General features: G+C 39.4%; 1 protein-coding gene and 1 pseudogene across 1 annotated transcript in view; both read right to left on the minus strand.

The window, feature by feature from the left end:
- The window catches only part of LOC143266856 (vomeronasal type-2 receptor 116-like), a 36,990-nt gene extending 31,039 nt beyond the window's left edge, over nucleotides 1–5,951 (minus strand). Inside the window, exons 1-2 of the mRNA XM_076577337.1 lie at nucleotides 5,831–5,951; nucleotides 5,444–5,678 (exon numbers count right to left, since the gene is read on the minus strand). Of these exons, the coding sequence (XP_076433452.1) occupies nucleotides 5,444–5,678; nucleotides 5,831–5,951 (356 nt within the window). The remainder of the gene's footprint in view (nucleotides 1–5,443; nucleotides 5,679–5,830) is intronic.
- A 6,959-nt stretch (nucleotides 5,952–12,910) lies between these two features.
- On the minus strand, nucleotides 12,911–22,959 carry LOC102926294 (vomeronasal type-2 receptor 116-like; annotated as a pseudogene).
- Between the last annotated feature and the right edge of the window lie 1,275 nt (nucleotides 22,960–24,234).

Raw genomic sequence — 24,234 nt, forward strand, 5'->3', positions numbered from 1 at the left:
ACCAATGGGTTAAGGAAGAAATAAAGAAAGAAATTAAAGACTTCCTACAGATCAATGAAAATGAAGACACCACATACCCAAACTTATGGGACACTATGAAAGCAGTGTTAAGAGGGAAATTCATAGCACTAAATGCCCACATAAAGAAGTTGGAGAAATCCCACACTAGTGACTTAACAGCACATCTGAAAGCTCTAAAAAAAGAAGAAGCAAAGTCTCCCAGGAAGAATAGATGCCAGGAAATTATCAAAGGGAGAGGTGAAATTAATAAATTAGAAACTAAGAGAATAATACAAAAAATTAATGAAACAAAGAGTTGGTTCTTTGAGAAAATCAACAAGATAGACAAGCCCTTATCCAAACTAACCAAAAGACAGAGAGAGAGAATCCAAATCAACAAAATCAGAAATGAAAAGGGGGACATAACAACAGACATTGAGGAAATCCAGAGAATTATAAGGTCATATTTCAAAAAACTCTACTGCACAAAACTGGAAAACCTAAAAGAAATGGACATTTTTCTGTATAGGTAACACATACCTAAGTTAAATCAAGACCAGATAAACTATTTAAATAGTCCAATAACCCCTAAGGAAATAGAAACAGTCATTAAAAGTCTCCCAACCAAAAAAAGCCCAGGTCCAGATGGTTTCAGCGCAGAATTCTACCAGATCTTCAAAGAAGCATTAATACCAATACTCTAAATTGTTCCACATAATAGAAACAGAAGGAACATTACCAAACTCCTTCTATGAGGCTACAATTACCCTGATTCCTAAACCAAACAAGGATGCAACAAAGAAAGAGAACTACAGACCGATCTCCCTCATGAACATTGATGCAAAAATACACAATAAAATACTGGCAAACAGACTCCAAGAACACATCAGGACAATTATCCACCATGATCAAGTAGGCTTCATCCCAGGGATGCAAGGGTGGTTCAACATACGAAAGTCCATCAATGTAATACACCATATAAACAAACTCAAAGAAAAAAACCACATGATCATCTCACTAGATGCAGAAGAGGCATTTGACAAAATCCAACACCCCTTCATGATAAAAGTCTTGGAGCGATCAGGAATACAGGGAACATACCTAAACATAATAAAGGCAGTATATAATAAACCAACAGCCAACATCAAATTAAATGGAGAGAAACTCAAAGCAATTCCACTAAAATCAGGAACGAGGCAAGGCTGTCCACTCTCCCCATACTTATTCAATATAGTACTTGAAGTTCTAGCCAGAGCAATAAGACAACATAAGGAGATTAAGGGGATTCAAATTGGAAAGGAAGAAATCAAGCTTTCCCTATTTGCAGATGACATGATAGTATACTTGAGTGACCACCAAAGATTCCACCCAGGAATTGATAAAGCTTATAAACACCTTCAGCAACATAGCAGGATAGAAGATCAACTCAAAAAAATCAGTAGCTCTCCTATACACAATGGACAAAGAAGCTGAGAAGGCAATTAGATATACATCACCCTTTACAATAGCAAAAATGACATAAAATACCTTGGGGTAACAATAACCAAGCAAGTGAAGGACCTATATGACAAGAACTTTAAGTCCCTGAAAAAAAGAAATTGAAGAAGATGTCAGAAAATGGAAAGTTCTCCCATGCTCATGGATAGGCAGGGTGAACATAGTAAAAATGGCAATCTTACCAAAAGCAATTTACAGATTCAATGCAATCCCCATCAAAATACCAACACAATTCTTCACAGAGCTGGAAAGAATAATACTCAACTTCATATGGAAAAACAAAAAACCTAGAATAGCTAAAAGAAACCTGTACAATAAAACAACGTCTGGAGGCATCACAATCCCTGACTTCAAGTTCTACTATAGAGCTATAGTAATAAAAACAGCTTGGTATTGGCATAAAAACCGACATGTGGACCAATGGAATTGAATTGAAGACCCTGACATTAACCCACACACCTATGGACATATAATTTTTGACAAAGAAGCCAAAAGTGTACAATGGAAAAAAGAAAGCATCTTCAACAAATGGTGCTGGCATAACTGGATATCAACGTGTAGAAGGCTGCAAATAGATCCATATCTGTCACCATGCACAAAACTTAAGTCCAAATGGATCAAAGACCTCAACATAAATCCAGCTACTCTGAACCTGCTAGAAGAGAAAGTAGGAAGTAGTCTTGAACACATTGGCATAGGAGATCACTTCCTAAATATAACACCATCAGCGCAGACACTGAGACAAACAATCAATCAAAGGGACCTCTTGAACCTGAGAAGCTTTTGTAGAGCAAAGGATACGGTCAACAAGGCAAAGCGACAGCCTACAGAATGGGAAAAGATCTTCACCAACACCACATGTGACAGAGGACTGATATACAGAATATATAAGGAACTCAAGAAATTAGACATCAAAATGACCAACAGTCCAATTGAGAAATGGGCTTTAAAATTAACCAGAGAATTCTCAACAGAGGAAACCCAAATGGCTGAAAAACAATTAAGGAATTGCTCAACATCCCTAATCATCAGGGAAATGCAAATCAAAACAACTCTGAGATACCACATTACACCTGTCAGAGTGGCTAAGCCAAAAACACTGAAGACACTTTATGCTGGAGAGGATGTGGAACTAGGGGAACTCTCCTCCACTGCTGGTGGGAATGCAAGCTTGTACAACCACTTTGGAAATCAATATGGCGCTTTCTTTGAAAATTTGGAATCAATCTCCCCCAAGATCCAGGTATACCACTCCTAGGCATATACCCAAGAAATGCTCAATCATACCACATGAGCACTTGCTCAGCTATGTTCATATCAGCATTGTTTGTAATAGCCAAAACCTGGAAACAACCTAGATGCCCTTCAACTGAAGAATGGATAAATAAATTGTGGCACATATACACAATGGAATACTACTCAGCAGAGAAAAACAATGACATCATACGGTTTGCAGGCAAATGGATGGATCTAGAAAAACTCATCCTGAGTGAGGTAACCCAGACTCAGAAAGACAAATATGGTTTGTACTCACTCATAGGAAGATGCTAGATATGGAACAAGGATGACTGGACTCCTACTCACATCACCAGTGAGGCTACCTGAAAAACAGGACTCCAAAAAAGACACGGAGAAATGGATGAGATCTACATGAACAGCCTGGTCATGAGTGGAAACAATGAAGAGCAATGGTCGAGGGAAAGAGAGTGGGAGATCCTAGCTGGATCAAGAAAAGAGAGGGAGAACAAGGAATAGGAGTCCATGGTAAATGAAGACCACATGAGAAGGGGAGGAAGCAGAGAGCTAGGGAGGCCCACGGAGATCCACAAAGATACCCCCGCAAAAGACTGCTGCCAATGGTCAAGAGACGGCAGGAACTGACCTACTCTGGTGATGGGATGGCCAGACACCCTGATAGTTTTGCCATAAACCCCATACAAGGACTGAGGAATCTGGATGCAGACATCCATGGCTGGGCCCCTGGTGGAGCACTGGGAGTCTAATTAGTGAGAAAGAAGAGGGTTTATATGAGCGAGAATTGTTGAAGCCAAGGTTGAATAAAGCACAGGGACAAATAACCAAATGAATGGAAGCACAGGATCTATGAACCAAAGGCTGAGGTGCCCCCAACTGGATCAGGCCCCCTGAATGGGTGAGACAGTCATTTGGCTTGATCTGTTTGGGAGGCAGCTGTGCGTTGGTGCCGGGTCCTGGGCTCGTTGCATGAGTTGGCTGTTTGAATCCTGGGACTTATGCAGGGACACTTGGCTCGGTCTGGGAGGGGGGTAATGGACCTGCCTGGACTGAGTCTACCAGGTCGATCACAGTCCTCGGGGGAGACCTTGATCTGGAGGAGGTGAGAATGGAGGGTGGGCTGAGGGGAGGGGGAGGGGGGCGAGAAGGGGAGAACAGGGGAATCTGTGGCTATTAGGTTGAACTGAATGGTGTTGTAAAATAAAAAAAATGACTATGCTACAAAAAAAAAAGCACTGGCAGAGATCCATAGCCAAGCACCAGGCCAAGCTCTACAAACTTAGTCGAAGAGAAGAAACAGGGATTCTATGAGCAAGGGGCATCAAGATCATGATGGGGAAATCTACAGAGAAAACAAACCAAAATAGTGGGACCTCATGAACTTTGCCCAACAGCTGTGGAGCCTACATGAGACTGGAGTAGGCTCTCTGCATAAGGCAGACAGTTGTGTAACTTGATCTGATTAACAGGCCCCCTGGCAGTAGGATCAGGATCCATCCCATCACAGGAGGTGGCTTTTTGGAGCACACTACCTATGATTGGACACCTTTCACAGCCTTGATGCAGGGAGAGGGCCTTGGGCCTGCCTCTACTGAATGTACCAGGCTCTGCTAAATCCCCATGGAGGACACCTTATTGGAGGAGGGAATGAACAGTGGTTTGCTTAGGGAGAAACCTGGAGGGGAAAGAGGATGGAAGAGACAGAGATACATGGTTGGTATGTAAAATAATTTTAAAAATTCCTTAACAAAAAAAAAGACACAAGAAAAAGAGGAATAGATGTAAAGACAAGTATCAGAGAATAAAACATTTAGACTTAAAAACATCAGACACATACATATTTTATAGTAGCAGAGATGACCCAGTGTGTAGCTTCTCCATGCCAGTTCTCAAATGTTGACAGCTACCACAGGCAGGTCCTGCCACTGTAGCAATTGAGAAGGGGAGTAAGCAGTCACCACTATAAGCAATGCCCTGGCTTTTTCAGAATGAAAACATAACATTTGAAATGCCGACATTCCTTTTTGACTTTGAAGATAGAGGTAGACCTGACCTTTGTAATCCTTAAAAGTCTGTAACTGTGCATGTGTTAGAGTGAGAAAGGACAAAGGACACACCCAAGTACCTCATTGTAGACAGATCTCATACATCCTCCCCCTTGCAGCTTCAGAGTTGTGGAGTGATCACATGCAGAGTATCTGAAAGCTTAACTGAATGGCTACATGAATACTCTCTCTAGTGAAGAATGGCACAAATATTGGAGACCCTGCTTCTGCACTAGGAGTCTCACACTTTTAGAAGTAATATTAGCAGACTCTGGAAGAGACGGGACTGCACCTTGTGAATACTGAACTCAATGTAGTACTCTGGAGCTTCTTGTCTTATACCACTGTCTACCTCACAAGGGCACCTGTGAAAAGGAAGGCTGCCTATGATCTATCAAACTAATGAATGTTGTTTTTAATTTTCCTGTCAGCCTTGTAAATGGAGGCTACTTGGAAGAAAATTTTAAAAGTCTCACAGCTTGATAGTGGGGGAAAAGTGATTTTTAAATATCAAAACATATTTTGAATCGGTTTTAGTGATAGGATTGGGAGAAAGGACATAAGCTACCAGCATTTCTCTGCCAATTCACACACCTATTACACATTATATATCATGACATTTACATGAAAAATGTAAACACACTTACATCACATTCAGGAAAAAGTTGGAAAGCTCTTTGTCCAACAATACAGGCACTGCAATAAGGTAAAAGACACAACCTGGCACCACCTCTCCATGCTTGTCTTCATTCTGCTTCATTCTCCAAAAGCACTTGGGGTGAGTGAGGTTGGACATGAGGAGGGGGATGTTCAGGAGCCAGAAGAAGAAATGCAGAGTGAACATCAGGTCCTGTCTCCAAATCTCTAAGCCGGTAGTGTGGTCTGTGGGTGCAGAATAGTTTATCAAATGGATAAACATGTATACACATCTGCTTTTATGTCTGCTGCCTACTGGAGAGATCACTTATGTAGATGAGATGCCTTGCTCTCCAGATGGCTCCACTACTCTAGAGAAATGTCAAGCACTTTCTCACCTAGGGCTCTGCAGCTGACGTCCACAGCAGAGGTAATAAACATGGGTTGGAAAATAATCTGATGACATCTCAGCCTCAGGACTTGTGACATCACATCATATCCCTGGGTATTGAGGCCCATGGGAGAAAGCAATTTGGGCAGATTGGTCCCAGGACAGATTCAATGCGTTATTTGTTTGAACACCTTTAGAAATGATCTCAGCAGAATGTATCAGAAGATGGAGAGTTAGATGTAAAGGTAAAGAATTGAAATGACCCATGACAATCAAAGTTCATGTGGACACACTTTGTGTTCTATTCCCCAGTGCAAATGAGAGAGCCTCAGTCTCATGTGTACGGCATCCACAATTCATAGAGCATAAGCAGTATGGCCTATGCTACATCTCTAACAGAGACCCAATAACCAACCAGTATCCCTGTGCTCCATTTTAAGAAGCTCCAACAATCAGGTCAAATCTAGAAATTCTTGTCTTATACTGTGTTCAGAAATGCCCAGGCCATCATTATCCATGAGAAATTAAGCTGAGTATTTGAGTTATGAATCATGAACTTCTTCCCTGACGTCAGTTGCTTCTGATGGCCTATTTCTTCAAATTTATCCTTCATTATCTATTCATTTCTGCTTATATTAGAACCCAGTAGTGACTCCAAAGCAGAACTGTGTCCAGTAGCTTAGAACCCATTAGCAACTGGGAATAAAGCCTGTGTTCAATGTGTAAGCTGTTCTTATTCCATTGTCATACTCATATATTTTGGCTGCATTCTAGAATATGTGTTGCCAGTTGGAGAGCTCATTGATGAGTGTGGGCTGAGGAAACACCTTTAGATGATGTGGACTACAGAGCAACAACCACAAATGTGGGGCAATTAGTTGGTGTGGAGGATGCTAGATATTATTTAGTACTGGAGATGAGGTACACAGGGCTGGTGTTCTCTGGATCTTGTGCAATATTTAAAAATCAACATTTAACACATGCATGGCCCCCAAGTTCTGTGATGAGCTGCCTAAGACTGTCTAAGATGTGAATATTGACAGATGTGATGGGAGTAGATGTTCATATGAAAATGAGAAATTTCATGTTTCAAAACTGAATCTGTATTGATCACAGCAATCAGGATTAATTCTTTCTTTCTACTAATTATTGTTAGTTTTTAAATTAGTGCATAACATAATGGGATTTAGTGTGGCATTTTCATGTGATGCGGATATAGACAGATGTAATTGGAGTAGATGTTCATAGTATCTTATGGCATGCATTCCCCATATGTAAAGCAGATGTAAAATTCCTGGTTAACCCATAATAGGATTATACCACAGGACTGGCAGGAGCTGGCACATGCTGTTCTGGAAACCGGACAACAGCTCCAGTGGCAAATGTGGTTCAATGTGGAATCTAAAAACATACCAAAACAATGTGGGAATAAAGGTATACAAGTCTTCCAGAATCAGCTTTTTGGAGGAGGCCAAAATGCTGCAGTACAAAAACAATGTTTATATGATATCCAAACCTTAATTCTATGCTGAATGGAAGCCTTAAATGCATGGGACAGAGTTGAGGAACCAGGAAACATAACTGAGTCATGTACAAAGGTTATACAGGGCTGGAAAGAATCTTTCACAGATTTCTTACAAAGACTGTCTTCAGCAGTAAAGAGAATGGTCCCGAATGCAGAAGCTAGTCAGATAATAATTGAATCTTGGGCTTTTGAGAAGGCAAATGCAGCATGCAAGAGAATAATCAAGCCATTAAAAGCAAGATCTGCACCCTTGGAAGATTGGATTAGAGACACAGTTAATGTTGAGGCTCAAGTCCATGATATGTGCATAGGAGAAGCCATTTCAAGAGGTTTGAGGAATGTCAGATGTTTTGGATGTGGGAAGCAAGGACATTGGAAAAGGGACTATAAACAGGGCATTCCTAGAAACAATATTTCTTTAAGGAACAATGGCAACAGAATGCCTCTTCCTTATGGAGTATGCAGAAGTTGTGGTAAGGGAAAACACTGGACCAATGAATGTAGATCAACAAGGGACAGGGGAGGTAATACTTTTATCCCTCTTCAGGAAACTCCCAGAGGGGCCTCAGGCAGGCCTCCACAGCAAATCCACTTCAGAACTTTCCTGCAGTCATAGAAGAAACCCCTACTCAGATCAATTAAATAACCAAATGCCTCTTGGAATAAACAAGGGTACTCGGAGTAATGGAACAACTGAGAAAGGGAGAACAAAAAATTCAGGAGAAAACATAAAAAAAATTATTTGGCAAACTAATATAAATGAACAAAGACCAAAATTAACAATAAAAATAAATGGTGATTTGTAGTCTGGTCTAGTAGCTATAGGTGCTGACATGACCATAATTGCACCAGAATTCTGGCATCCAACTTGGCCTCTTCAGGAGGTAAATGTTCAACTGTTAGGAATTGGAACATTATCTCAAGTGAAGCATAGTGCAAGATGGCTCCAATGTATAGGTCCAGAAGGACATCGAGGAGAATTAAAACCATATGTGGCTAACAGCAATGAATCTGTGTGGTCAAGACCTGTTACAACAATGGAATACTCAGATTAACATCCTTCCAACCTCAGAAATCTTGAGACTTTAGGTCTACAGAACAGGTCTCATCACAAGCTCCAGCAGATCATAGATGGGGTAAATAGTGGGGCAGGATAAGTCATATCCTTGGGTCTGGGCCTGGGAAGCTGTAGGATTTGTCTACCAGATGTCAAATGGGGACAACTGTTCCATGTTTACAATTTCGGGGCTGGCTCACACACACCTGCACTAACAAGGATGGATCCATTGTGCTGCACTGGAGAGGTGCAGGGCCTGCTCTCCCAAGTGTTGTGGCTGGTGGGGTTTAGGTGTAGCTCTCCCACTCTATGACCACAACACCAGCTCTATCACTTGCCCCACATATTGAGGGGTGTAGGAGAAGGGGGTAACTCTCCTCCAAGATACCACCTCAAGACAAATGTGTAACAGGGACAGATCTCCCATGCTCACAATTTTTAAGCGGGCTCATCCAAAACCACACTAACAAGGTTGGCTATATTCTGCTTTTCTCATGAGTTATAGGGTTTGCTCTCCCAAGTGTTGCAGCTGCTGATGGTCAGGTATAGTTCTCCCACTCCTATTGCCACAGGACATGCTCTCCCTAGTACCCATCTGTCTGGAGGTGGCATGGAGGGGCATGAGTTTGCTACCTCCCCCTCCCCTCACTCAGCAATGCCTGGTTCATGTGGAAGAGCTGGCCCTGTGCTTTTAGGAGCTGAAGGCATTCTTTTACTTGATGTCCCCTCTTCTCAGATGACTTTAGATGTGATGAGTCAGATGTGTCAAGTTGTTAGAAAACCATCCAACACAATTGACCCCATATCATCTTGACACACAAATACATCACCACAAAGTTACCTTTCCTTTCCCATTCATCCCCAAGATCTCACATTAAATTCTAAGTAGAGCCTGGAGAGATGGCTCAGCATTAAGACCACTGGTTATTCTTCCTGAGAACCTGGGTTCAAGTCCCAGCTCCAACATGGCAGCTCACAACTCTCTGTAACTTTAGTTCCATGGGATCCAAAAACCTGACACCAATATATATTCAGGTAACTCACCAATGCACATAAAAAAAAGAAATACTTTTAAAAACATGAGTAACTTTAAAATGTCCCACAATTTTAAGTGTCCCACAATGAAACACACTAAAATTTCACTCAGAGGTTAAGAGTACTGGCAGATTTTCCAGAGATCTGGAGTTCAAATCCCAGCAATTGCATGTTGGCTCACTACCAGCTGTAATGAGAGCTGGTGCATTATTCTGGCATTCAGAAATACACACATGCAGAACACTATACATAGTAAATAAATCTTTTTTAAATAATGCAGTCCTACTGGGCAGTGGTGGCACACACCTTTACTCCCTGCATTCAGGAGACAGAGACAAGTGAATCTCTGTGATTTCAAAACCAGTCAGATATACAGAGTGAGTTCTAGGCCAGCCAGTACTACACAGAGAAACCCTGTCTCAAAAAACAGTCCCTTTATCTGAAAAATCATTCTCTTTACCATATCTAGTCTCTTTTCAAACCCAAAAAAAATGCTTTTAAAAGTTTGAACTCTTTCAAGTGTGTGCTCCTAAAAAATAAAACTTAGGTTAAATAATTCCTTACTTCTAGAGGTAAAGGCCCAAGGCAAAGTCTCTATCTGAAAATAAAACCCACTTTCCAACTGTGTAATAGTGTGATTTCCAATGATGGAACCACTTACTGTCTTCTGGGTTTCTCCAAAGGGCTTGGGTCACTTCTTCAGCTCCATCATCTGCAGCACACACAGCTTGCCTTCCAGGCTCAGGATGGCTCCACTCTATAGCTGTTGCTGTTCTTGTCAGTCACTCCACAGTACTGACATCAACCACAATGATGGGTCTTCTGATGCAACATGGCTGCACTTTCATCAACAACTCTCATAGACTCTCTTCATGGTTCCAAGTCTCAAATTCTCTGTGTGATTCCTTTAATTTTGGACCTTCAATTGCTAGTGTACTTCCACCTTCACCAATGGCATCTCCTGGCTTCTCACAGTGCCAAGTCTCAGCTGCAATCCATGGCCAAATCATGCCTTCAAAACCAGTACCACCTGCCTGACTCTCACACCACCAAATTTGATGGCCAGCATGAAATACAACTGCCTCTGGGACATAGCATCTCTGTGCTCTCAGAAACCACTTCTCAGAGGATTTCAACTCAGCAATGTTGGGCCTCTCTTTTTTTGTATGTGTTTTTGGTTTCAGGCTGGCCTTGAACTCACAGTTGTCTGCCTGGCTCTACCTCCTGAGTGTTCGGATTAAATGTGTACACCACCACCACCATGGGTTCTTCTTCATCACCACTAATTTCTCAACTCCAGACAACCAGAATTGAGTATCTCAGTAAAACAAAGGTTTCACTTTAGTAGTTCAGATATTTTGTTAATCATAGCTGATTACTCAGCCAGAGCTAACCAGGGCCACAGAATCTTAATTCAAAATAATAAATGGCCCCATCAGAATCTTGAAACTTCCCTCTGAAAATTCACAAGCCATATTCCATCTTCTGCATTGCTCTCAACATTCTTATATTCCAAGCTACTGTTCAATAAACACTCAAAGTCTTTTCTTATACAATGTTTCAAAGTCCCTCCATAATCCAACTACAAAACAACATGGTCAGGTCTGTCAAAGCAAGAACCCACTCCTAGTACCAACTTGTCTTAGAGTTTCTATTGCCACAATAAAACAACATGACCAAAAACCAAGCCGGAGATGGAAGGGCATATTTTGCATACATTTTCACATTTGAGTCCATCATTGCAGGAAACCAGGACCAAAATCAAACAGAAACTGAAGTAGAGGCCATGGAGTGGTGCAGCTTACTGCCTTGCTCAGCCTGCTTTCTTATAAAGAACTCAGGCCCACCAGCCTAGGAATGTCACCATCCACTTTGAGCTGGGCCCTCCCAGTCAATCACTGATTAAGAAAATGCCCTATAGCTGGATCTCATGCAAACATTTTCTTTTGGGGGCATGGGAAGCATCAATACAGGGTTTCTTTATGTAGCCTTGGCTATCCTGTAACTAACCTGAAGACCAGGCTGGCCTCAAACTCACAGACATCTGCCAGCCTATGCCTCCAAAGTGCTGGCATTAAAGGTGTGCACCACCACCAACAGCTTTAAAACATTCTCTTAATTGAGGTTCCCTCCTCTCAGATGACTTTAGTTTGTGTCAGATTTGCCAAAATCCTCCAGTGCAGGGTACCTGAGCTGAAAGACGAAGTGGACAAATGTCTCATTCCAATCCCAGAAGCAATATCCAGTTGATAGCTATCTACTAATGAAAGTTTACTTTCCACCAAGGGAGTCTCACTGGGGAAACAAACTACTTTGAAGGGTAGGCTGCATATTCAACAGTAGATGACAACAGAAAATGAACTCAGTGGCATCTTTGGATTTTTTTGTCTCACAGTATCATGTCAGGGTGTTTTACTTTTTTGGTTGTTTGTTTCTTTGTTGTTTTTTCTTGGTTATTGTGCTTGTTGTTGTTTTGTTTTGTCTTCTTATTTTTTCTTCTTTCATTTTTACCCTATTAGTTTCACTGAGTATGTATAATGGCTAACACTTTAAAGTTATGAGACTGAGAATGTGCAACCAAGTGGGTCTCTGATTCAGCTAACTTGTTTGGTCTTCTTTCCTTCTTTTTTGTTTGTTTTGCTTGATCTAATGTGTTATTTTTTGTTTTATCTTAGTATATTTTATTTTATAATTATTCCAAGAAATCTGTTTATTTTCTACTGATAGACAGAAAGGGTTAGGATTATGGTGTGTGTGTGTGTGTGTGTGTGTGTGTGTGTGTGTGTGTGTGTGTGTGTGTGTGTGTTGAGTGTATTGTTATGTGCATGTGTGTGTATAAGAGTCCTTGAAGGTCCAAAGAGGACATTGATCCCTTGGAGCTACTGTTACAGAGGGTGTGAACTACATTATATGAAGTCTGTGTATTGAACTCTGGCACTTTACAAGAGCAGTACATGATTTTGTCTGCTGACACATCTCTCCAGCTTCTGTAACATTCTGTAATATTCAATGTTTATTGAAACATCCATGTCACTCCTAAGTTCTACTTCTCTAACTCCCAGGATGCATCAGGATTTTCTAGTCTTCCCCCTACAAGGGGTAGCATTGTGTTGCATTCATCTGCAAACATGAGGTCACAAACTTCCTTCAACTTCTCCAATAATCAGTTGCTGTCAAATTCTTACATTCACTAAGATATCAAAAAGAAACCTTTCAGTTAACTTTAAATCTTATTACATATTAGAGATAAATACAGCACTTCCACTCTGCACTAACATCCAAAAGATAAGTCCTGTAAAAATAGGTGGCTGAGTGGAGGGTTATGGAGGACAATATAGATAAAAGTGGTATACAAGACAATGATAAACAACACCATTAGAAGAAACAGTGAGAGTCACTATCTAATGAATAACCTTGCATTGTATCCTAATAGGTGGTTCTGTACCAACATTACATTTGTCAGTTAAAATTTATGAAATGTCAGTTCTGGAAAATGTTTTCTCCCTTAACTTTTGAAGAGAATTTCTCTCTGGTCTTACCAAAATGATGTAGCAATTAGGGACAAAGATGCATCCCAGCAAGCCAGCACTGGAGGCTAAGATGGAGAAGACCTCCACAGCCACCATGACCTTGCTCTTGGTGCTTTGGTAGACAGGGAGAAAAGTGACCCAGACACTGCAGAACAACAGCATGCTGAACTTCATGAATTTGGCTTCATTGAATGTGTCAGGGAGATTCCTGGCCAAGAAAGCCACAGTGAAGCTTCCCAGGGACAGAGAGCCAGGTATCCTAAGACAGAATAGAAAGCAGTTACTGAGCCCTTGTTGCACACAATGATGATGTGGCCATGCTCAGAGTGTGCATCAATGTCAACAGAGGGAGGAGACGTTCCCAGCCAGATTGCACAGAGAATAATTTGGATGATGGTGCAGATGGGAATAATGAAGATAGGTACCCCTGATACCAGGAACCACTTCATCCTTCTTCCAGGAGTAGTGACTTTGAAAGCCAAAACCACTTGGCCAACACAGTGGAAACAGCCACAGTGAATAAAACTCCATATGTTATTTGCTGCAGGATGCAGGTGACTGAGTTGGGATGGCCAATGAAGAGCAAGGAGCAGAGGAAACAGAAGATGAGGGAGATGAGCAGGATGTAGCTGAGAGTGAGGTTATTGGCCTTCACAATGGGAGTGTCTTGGTGCTTCACAAAGATCCCAAGAACAAGAATGGTGAATGCAGACAAACCCAAGGCCATACAGGACAGAGTCATCCCCAAGGGGTCATCAAAGGCCAGAAAGGTCACATCTTTGTACAGGCAGTGGGTCTTTTCTGCATTAGAATACTGGTCCTCTGGACACTTCATACACTAATCCATATCTAATGTAGAAAGCAAAAGTATTGTTAGTGCAACTTCATTATTTCTTATGGACAGGCCATGTCAGTATATTTTGGAAACTTTAAAACATCCACAAACTTTATTGATAAAGATGTAGTTGAGACTTTTCTGAAGAGCAATGCTTCTATTTCATAATGCCTGTCTTCGTCAAGGTCAAACAGAGATCCTATTGATACACTATAACATGAATCTTTCTGTCTGAATTAGTAGTGATGCACTTATGAGAGATGGAGACTTGGTCTTATCCAGGGTGAAACCTCTTATGGCTTTTTTTATTCTTATATGATCACCACAAAACATATGAGTAGTCCGGCAACAGCAAATAGAATCGTGTGTGTGTGTGTGTGTGTGTGTGTGTGTGTGTGTGTGTGTTTGTGTATGTGTGTGTAAGTGCATTTGTATGTGAAAGCAGTAAATGAAAATGAGTGTTTGAAAATATTAAATGAAAAAGACCTCATGATTGTGCGAGTTTTTGTTGCATGTGATGTATGGGAAATAGAATTGGGAGAGAGAGAGAGAGCTTTTATAATGATGTATGAAATTCTCAAGAAAAATTAATTAAATATGATGCCCTTAGTTGTATCCTCATCAGGGAATGGGGACACTAAACAGTTTGTAAAATGAAATTATCCTACTGATAAGGTAGAAAACTCTATACATATATAACACCCAGAAGTCTTGTGTCTTATACCACCACTTTGTGAGCACAGAGCACTTACTTACTTACCTAATTTTCTTCTATATGAGACCTCTGTGGGGGCTTCCACCTGGCTGTTCTTGGGGAGTGAGGGATAAGAGATTTAGATAGATATATAGAGGAAAGAGAGACAGAGAGACAGAAACACAGGATAGCCTCAGAGGAACCTAGATCCTAATCCACCAACCCATAACTTTATTCCAAAGGCTGTTTATATCAATGCCAGAGCGGAGGGCAAAAAACCAATGCCTTACTAGATACAACTAAATGTAGACCCTACCAAACACCTAGTACCCAGGCCGGAGGTCCAATCATACTCTTATGCAGCCCTGCTGGTAAAGCAAGCTCAGATATCATCTGAAAACCTATGTGGACTCCAACAGACCTGGGTTCTACTAATGTACTCAATGGTGAAGGAGTTATTGGTAAAACAGCATGAACAAGACAACATGAGAACTCCCAAGTGAGAGTGGTAATACAGAATATTTGAATTGAACAATAATATCCCATTCATAAGCTGTATTTTCCACCACAGCAAGTAAGTGATATATGAATGTAATTGTGCTAAACTGTGGATAATAATGGAGCACAATGATGTGCTTCCAAGTTTTTATGTCATTCCATGAATAAAACCAACCTATCATTTATTGCCTGCTATGATTACATTTTTTTATTTCTTGTTTTTAAGGAACTGGGAAGATGGCTAAACTGTTAAGAACATGGTCTGCTCTTACAGGAGGCCTAAGTCCAGTTCCCAGAACATATGTAGTGCCATATTACTATCAGTAACATTGGTACAAAGGGCATCAGATGCCTCTGGTGTCCTTCACATGGACCTGGCCCTGTGTGGACTTACTACCCTCTACACATGCCTTTTTCAAATATTCATAAACATGTGTTTTTTGTTTATTTTTGGGTATTTATTAATATAAATGCCCTTTATAGTTATTAACTTAAATCAATTTTATTACAATCTGTTATTTTTTGCACATGTGTGTGAGTGGGGTGTGTGTGTGTGTGTGTGTGTGTGTGTGTGTGTGTGTGTGTGTGTAAAGTACAAGTTGTCAAGAAGGCATCTTGTAGGAGTTGGCTCCATCTCATTTCAATGGGCTTCTTGCAATGAGTTCAGGTCATCTGACTTGTGGCAAGAGATTTACCCGATAACTCTTCTAATTGAAACTAAATATCATTATTTTAAGATTTAGTTATTTATTATGTATGGTGCTCAGCCTGCATGTATGCCTGCACACAAGAGGGAGGCAGGGAATCTCATTACAGATAATTATAGAAAGTTATAGGTGGTTTCTGGAAATTGAACACGGGACTTCTGGAAGAGCATCCCATGCCCTTAACTGCTGAAACATATCTCCAACGCCCCAAATGTCTTTTTTAAATGTTCTTTGCATTATAGACAATGACTAACAATAAAAGTCAAAAACAATTCTGGACTCTCCTTTGAATTTGGCCATCTCCAAATCAATAACCAGTTGACTTATATGGATTGTGTATGCCAAACTATCATTGGAATCATTGTGGCTGTTTCTTTTTACTACAAAACTATTTTATCTATATTATTGTGACATTCATTGCTACTGTGTACAAAAATCTTAAGAGGGACACCTGTCTTTCTCTACATCAAGTGTCAACACTTTTCCCCATTTTTTATATGAAATCAAGTGCTGTCTCGTGTTTAGCTGTTTCTAGTAATTTTACCCACAGTTACTACTTTTCAGTCACCACACCCTAGAATGGCATCAGTCTCAAAACCCTCTGTGAACCTCCCTCACATGGAAGTAACAGCACTTGCATCCTCCCAAAGTTTCCTTAGCAGGCTCCCATTGCAGCCTTATGGTACCACCCTGAATTCACATTTTCATGCTGTCTTCCCCACACACCTGTCAGCTAAATGACAACACAAAATACTTGCCATTCATCAATTGCTGTATAAATAGCATGCCCACCACCACACAATACTTATTTATCATCATAACACATTGTGACTCAATATCTCTTGTTGTCAGCAATGTTTGTGGGCAGTGGCAAGAACAAGTTGTGTAGGATTCATGACTTCAGTGGCAGGAGATGACTCAACAATTAAGAGTGCTTACACCTCTGCAGAGAACAAGGGTTTGGACTCAGCATCCATGTGCAAGCTTATACCTGTCTATATCTCAAATTCAAGGGGCTTGTATGTACTCTTTTGGCCTCCACAATCTCCTGTACGTGAACTCACACAGGAACACATACATACATTCAACGAGGATAAATGAATAACCAACTATTTACAAAGACTCATGACTCCAATCTAGTCTACCTGTAACTTTACAGGGATATAATCATTGGGACAGATAAAGTGTAGAATCCCCTCACAAGGCTGTTTGATTTTTCAAAACACTTTCTTTTACAAAATACTGCCAGCAGTGATTTTATAGTGAGTCAAGGGTATATGTGAAGGCACAGGTTGTTATTTATAAGGACATTATTATTGATCACATAATTGTAAAAACAAAATTAGGAAAGGAATAGATTTTATTTGTGCTGTAAAAGGGCCACAGAACTTAGTAGGTCCCAAGACCCTCCCTAGCTCAACTGACTCCATGATAGAAGTACCACTCAGACTATAAAACTCCCCACCTAGCAGCACAACCTGCCAAACTGAAGAAAGAACTACTCCATCATAGACCTTCTATTTCTGAAAAAGTCTCAAAATGTACTAACTTTGCTTTTAAGCTTCTGTAAATCTCCTTTTGGCTCACTGTTCTTGGTAACTGAAGTATGTCAGCGCAGAACATAGTTCTTTTACTTCAAATCTCACCCTGAGAAAGACTCAGTGCTACACTGGGGTCCTGTACACCAACTGTAGTTGTCATCCAGCTAATGATGACTTTATTTGGCTTAAACCTATGTCCGAACAGTCTTCTCTGGTGAAGACCACACAGCAGCCCAGCCCCCTTCCAGGCCCCTTTGAAAGTGCAGTGTGGACAGCAGAAGACAGTCAATATGAAGGATTTCTCCCTGCAGTCAACACTTACCTGTCTCATTGGAAATCTCATTTGCTGGGTAGGGAATGCAATCAAAACAGCAGGCTGCCATTCCTTCTTGATGGAATTTTCTGAATCCAGGGTGACAATCAACACTGCACACAGCAGAGGGCATCTGAGGAAAATCAGGCAGATGCTGGGCCAGGAGTCTGACTACTCCTTCAATAGTTATAGAATCTCATCATGCTGAGTAGTTAACATTTCTTTCTATACATGACCTGAGTGTACACATTTCTTTTAGGACTTTGTACAACGCCACACATGAATATATGAGAACAATTTGATGAAATATTGAGGTGCTTCTGAACTACTCAAAGTTCAGAAATATCTAGAAGTATATGTAGTGTCACCACTGGAATGACTGAACTGAACACCCTACCCACACATTGTGTAGCTTAGCTTTGTCAACTTGAAACAAAGCAGAAGTACAAGAAAAAAGAGAAACTTAATTGAGAAATTTTCTCTGTCTAATTGGCCTCTGGTTCTATTGGTGACCTATATTTTTGGTTACTCATTAATTCTAGGAAGCAACACCACATTTGGTTCCATTTCTGAATTCAGTGTAAATGCTTTGAGTTTCTCTCCATATAGTACAATGTTGTCTATGTTTTGTCTTATAGAAACTTACTTTGTCAAGGGTTTTTTATGTTTCTTTGTTTGCTTTCTCTGAAGGGCTGCTGGACATTGCTCAAGACCTATTCTCTATCTTTTTCAATGAGCTTACAATTTCTATCCTAGCATATGTTTATGTGACATATTATACTTGATTGATTTGCATATGTTGAACCAGCCTTACATCGCTGTAATAAAGTCATCTGGTGTAGAGGGACTGATCTTTCTGGTGTACTCTTGAGCCCTGTTTGTGAGTATTTACTTGAGAATTTCTCCATCCATGTTCATTGATTAGAGTAAAATTTTCTTCTTTCTGATTCACTATACGTGGAATGATCTTTTTTTTTTCCTTTACTGTGGAGAATCTGTTCTTTTTTTATGGTTGCAGTATTTCCCTTCTGAGCAACACAGTATTTTTGTTAATTTCCTTGTCTGTGCCCCTTGATTAGAGAGTGGGATTCTTCAAATTCAGTTATTAATGAAAGCCATTTGGTGATTATTGTAAATTTGTGTGTTTGTAATTTTTGATGTATTTCAAAGCTTTGATTTTCTTTCTAGTGATCTAGTATAATCTATACATTCCTGTGATATCTACTGTTTAATGTAATATTCAGTGTGAAGGAGTATGAAGTGTAAAAACTCTCTTTAAGTGTTTTTCTTAGTGATGTTCCAGTAGCTATATATTCCTGCAATTTGTGGTCACCATTACAAGTTTTTCCATCTTCCTGAAATTATGAAGGATAGCTTTGCTGGGTATAGTAATTAGAGTTGGAAATTTTGTCTCTGTTTGAAACACATAATTGATACTCTCTCCTTTTAAAGTGTCTATGAATAAAGCTACTGAGATTATGATGGGGACGTTCAATAAAATTGACCTTCTCTCTTGTAACCTAAAATTCCTCTTTGTTCTGCATAACTGAGATTTTAAGTAATCTTCAAAATGGTCAGGTCCTTTTCTGAGTTATGCACTCTGAATGCCTTCTGTATCTGGATGGCCATATTCCCCAGAATTTGGTAAAATTTTTGATGTCCTTTTATTAAAAATACCTTTGGTCCTTTCACATGTTGTCCTCCTCTTGTGTCTGTGCTTTCTTAATTTGGTCTTTACTGACATCCACTAAGTCTCATGTGTTTTCTTCATCCTTCCTTATAGTTTTATCTTTGTCATAGTTTGAATTAAAATTCATCTGCTTTGTTTCAAGTCGTGAAAGTCTGTCTTCTACTTGAGACATTCTGAGAGAAAGACGTTTTATACAGTTTGCTGTGTGAATTGTTGTGTCTTTCATTTTCAGAATGTTAGTATGAATTTATGAAATTTTTGTCACATCTTCACTCAATTCCTTATTATTTGCAAGTGTTTGTGATCTTTTTGGTTTGGTCTTAGAAGTAATTTCTATGCTCTTTGATTTTCTGGAACATTCTTACAATTATTATTGGAAGTCTTTGTTTAGTATGTCATTGAGTTTACTCTCATGTAAGCCTATGATTGTGTCACTTGGAGTCTTTCTGCCTCACTGTTTTCAAGTACGGCACATATTCGGTTGTTTTTGGACCTCCCATTCCTTTTGGTTGATGTTTTTTAATGTTCAAATTAGGCCTGGTAGAAGGACGCTTGTGATTTTATTGTGCTCCTCTGATCTACTAGTACAGGCTAGTAGCAAAACTTCATCCCATTTGCTCTGTTCTCTGAGCATATTATTCTCATGACTGTGAAAATAGAATATTAACACTTTATTTAATTCTATTTGAGCAACTTGAAGATTAAGTTTCAGATTTTCTGGAAGTAAACCCCTTTCAAATTCAACAAACAATGTTGTAGTAGGCAATGTAATTCAGATACTATCAAATCAGACATATCAAAATCAATAACTATAATCTATCTGGGAACACATATTGGAATATTTTATTTGCAAATTTTCTCAAAACCAATTATGATGACTGTAGTTGCCTGTCCAATCAGATAAGGAAACAATACAAATCTTTTTTTGTTTGTTTGTTCATTTGTATTTTTGTTTGAATGAATTATGCCTAAATTAAGGTACAAATAAATGCTCTTCTAATAAAGGATTCCTTTAAAAAATATGATTCAGGGCTGGAGAGATTGTTTAGCAATATATCACACTTGCTGTTCAATCCCCAACTCTTACACTTAGGCTTAAATCTGTCTTCAGTTCCTTAATCCCTCTCCAGGTATACTTAGATACCTCATACTCAAATGGAATATATATATATATATATATATATATATATATATATATATATATATATAACAAGTCTAAAAAAACAAGTTATAATTAATAAAATATCTAAAGTGGCCCAAGAAAATGTGAATGTATTGTTAGACACGTAGGCAATACAGTCAATGTGTTTGAATAAAATTATAGAATATAAATTAATGACTTTCATATCTGTTCCTAATTCCAAATTTTCCTTACACTTAACTTCAGTCTTTTCTGCATTCAGATTAGAGATTCAAAAGAAGAGAAGAAAATCAATGGGCAGCAATCAGAATGGCACCAAGAGAATATTAATAACTTTACTGGGAACAATATGAAATGTTGGTCATATCTAGTTTTATATTTGTTTATAACATATATAGTTTCTGTTATAATAAAATATATCATATGATTTTCTTAGATTTTCAAAAACTTCCTAAAAACTCATATTTTTAAAATCTGAAATGAAGAAACATCATATAGAAGTTTAAAATTGAGTCTTTACATGACTATCCTTCTAATTTCACTAAGTCACAGGGAAACTCAAATGGCCTCACTTGACAGTGGTTACATCAGTACATATTGGTCAGACCCACCTGTCTAGTTCCTGTGACCCACTCTATCATATCTTCATATAAATGGAGCTGTTGACCATGTAGAAAATATGGCTTAAACTCTCCTATTTTCACCTTAAATCCAACACCATGGGGGAAATTAGAAATGTGGTAAATGCCATACTCAGCCTGCAGTTTTTCTTTCTGATTCATATTTATTACATCTCCAGCAGGATTAACAAAGTGCATATTCTTCAGAAATAGGTGAAGATGAAAGACAGACAACACTCTTCAGTCTATATTATCTTATTGTAGGTCTGAAAATATGTTCTTATTTCATCCTAAGGCAAATTTATTGAAGGTGCCCAAAGGAGAAACTCAATGAAAACATGTGAATAAGTCAAGTCATTGTGATCCTAGAATTTTAGTTCTCTCAGAGGAAACCCTCAAATACAGACACAGAAATACACACAAACACCAAATATAAATATGCACCATACACACACACACACACACACACACTTCCACACATACACCCATGCAGAGGCACACACATAATAGAGCTAAACTCATTAACACACATGTACACTAAAACACACATACAGAAAAACCTAAGCAACCAAATACAGACACAGATACAGAAACACACAGGCACATAAAGACAAAAAAAAACACACAGAGAGAAACACACTGATAAATATATTCACAAGAGACATATGCACACACAACAAATATATATGTTCATATACACAGTCACTCACAAACACAGGAGAGAGACATTAATATTTGCAAAGAAGCACATCTACACAGATGCATACAAAGGCATGAAAATGCATTTAGACACCCACAAAGACACAAACACATACACAGAAACAAACACAAAGACATACAGACAATCAGACACAAATATACTCACATCCAGAGGCACAAAAGTAGGTATTGAACTGAATCTCAGTATTATTTCCTGTGATATTTTTCCCAGATAATCAAGAAGGATAAGGTCCCCAGAGAATACAGTGGGGTCAGAATCAGGTGAGTACACTTGTACAAACCATCCCTTATAGTGAACACCACATACATGACAAAATATTGGTTTCAGAATGTGAGAGACTCTTAAAGAACATAACATTGATGACACAAAGTTCCATCCATTGGAAGATGCAGTACCTGTGAGCAGTCAGAATCCAGTTCTGTCAGAGTGTTGATTGGCTGGTTTTCTACTTGTTGAAGAAGCATTTCATGGAGAGCATGGGCCATAGCATACACAGCATTGTATATATCATAAGCATCATCACTAAAGGCCATATCAAAAATCTGTAGCACTAACCATTCCAGTGAGACGTTCAAAGAGCAGTTCTCCAGTGTCTGACAGTTGGATGCTGAGGCTTCACAGCTAAAGTACATCCACCCCAGTCCTGCCAGGAACATGTCTGTGTATTTGGAATGGTTCAGTGTCTGAACAAAATTTTTAAAACCAGAAATCTCAGCATGGTGGTGTTCAAAAGCAAGAGTCCTGTGGAATGAGGCAAGGGTGAAGTCTCTCTTACTTGTAGTGACATCCCACTGTGAGGTAGTGACCCATATTCTCTGCATACCCTGTGATACCCACATTCTAAAGCACACAATGAGAGTACTCTCTGTGTCACCATAAATGATAACAATATGTGTGGATGATGTCTCAATTTGGTTGTTATACACTTCAGCTCTTGACATGTATAACTCCATGTTAACTGGGATCATGATCACAAAGGCTAAGCAGACTCTTTGGACTTCACTTTCTCCCCTCAGATCTGAGAGAAATTGGAGACCCTGGTCATCATCTGAGATGGCCAGCCCAACCCAGTTCCAGCTGAAGTGAAGCATCAAAGAGACCATGGCCAGGGCCAGATCTGTGTCCTTGGGGGCCATCTGATACAGATTGGGAAACTGTTCACGATCATTCAGGATAGGATAGAAAGGTCCATAGGTGAGCTGAAGGACATAGAACACAGGGAGCAGCATGAGGTAGAGGAATGTCAGAAATCTCAATGAGAGCCCTGAGGTGGGTGAAGCACCAGTTTCAAATGACAGGAAGACAATTTTCCCCTATTACTACAGTTATACTACACAGTGAGAAACCTGCAGAAAATCACTTTTCTACAATTTGTTCTAGGAAAATCACCTTGACTGTTAATTCTTCTTCTCATCTACATATGAATTGATGAATTGGGAATGTCCCATTGAGTGGCTGATTAATTACACTTGAACTTGATTTACATAAATTTGAAGCCAATATCCCCCCTTATACTCTCCTCAGCATCAGGCTTAGCCAAATAATGAGAAAGATTCCATACTTTCCTACCCAAACACCCTCACCTGTGGAAATTTGTAGAACTCCAAAAATTGTGCCAGGCTCATGGATGGTAATAACATTGGTCCTGTAAACATTACACAACATTTGGTCTTAAGTTTACAGCTGTAGTTAAGAAGAAGTCTTTGCCTTTTTGCAGTAATGTATATGAAATTTTGAAATGCTTGCTTATCATGATAATTGTCAGTGAAGAAGTAAAACATGAGAGACACATTTGGTAGAAGATATAGATTCCTGTTGATTTCTTCCACAGCAAAAGCCAAAGGCAGAGTGAACTGGTAGTTTTCAGTTGGTTTTCTGAAAATAAAGGCACGGGATTTAGTATGGATAAGGCGCTATAGATGAATACTTTGTAGTTAATACAAGGATTATCATGCATTCAATGGCATTTTCAGATATAGCTTGACAAATTCCTCTGTGTTGTAAGGTTGGAAAAACAGGAGATGCTTGAGAGCTTGAAAAAAAACCTAAAATGTTGATGAGAGTAGATGTCACAAAAATAACTAATGTGTTCTTGTCCACTTTGACAGAGAATTTCATCATTTCAATTTGAGTACTGGATGCATATTTGATAAATATGTGTGTGTATCTGTAGGGGACTTGAAAATGCACTTTTTGGGGGGCCAGAGGAGGAAGTTGGATCCTGCAGAGCTGGAATTTTAAGTGGTTTTGAGGTGCCTACCAACATTAGTGGTTGAAACTGAACTCAGGTCCTTTGATGGATCAGCAGGTGCTCTTAACTGCTGACTCGTGTCTACAGCCCCAGCTTATTACTACTTTCTATATTCCAGATATTTTTCAGTCTAGTATAGCCAGTAGATATTATCCCATCTGTGTGGGCTGCCTCTTAACATGCTCATAACATTTTTGAATACAAACAAAATTAGTTTTATGCAATCATACTTGTTAAAATGTGGTCTTATTTC

The sequence above is a fragment of the Peromyscus maniculatus genome, chromosome 1 (genome assembly GCF_049852395.1).
Source record: "Peromyscus maniculatus bairdii isolate BWxNUB_F1_BW_parent chromosome 1, HU_Pman_BW_mat_3.1, whole genome shotgun sequence".
NCBI classification, from domain to species: domain Eukaryota; kingdom Metazoa; phylum Chordata; class Mammalia; order Rodentia; family Cricetidae; genus Peromyscus; species Peromyscus maniculatus.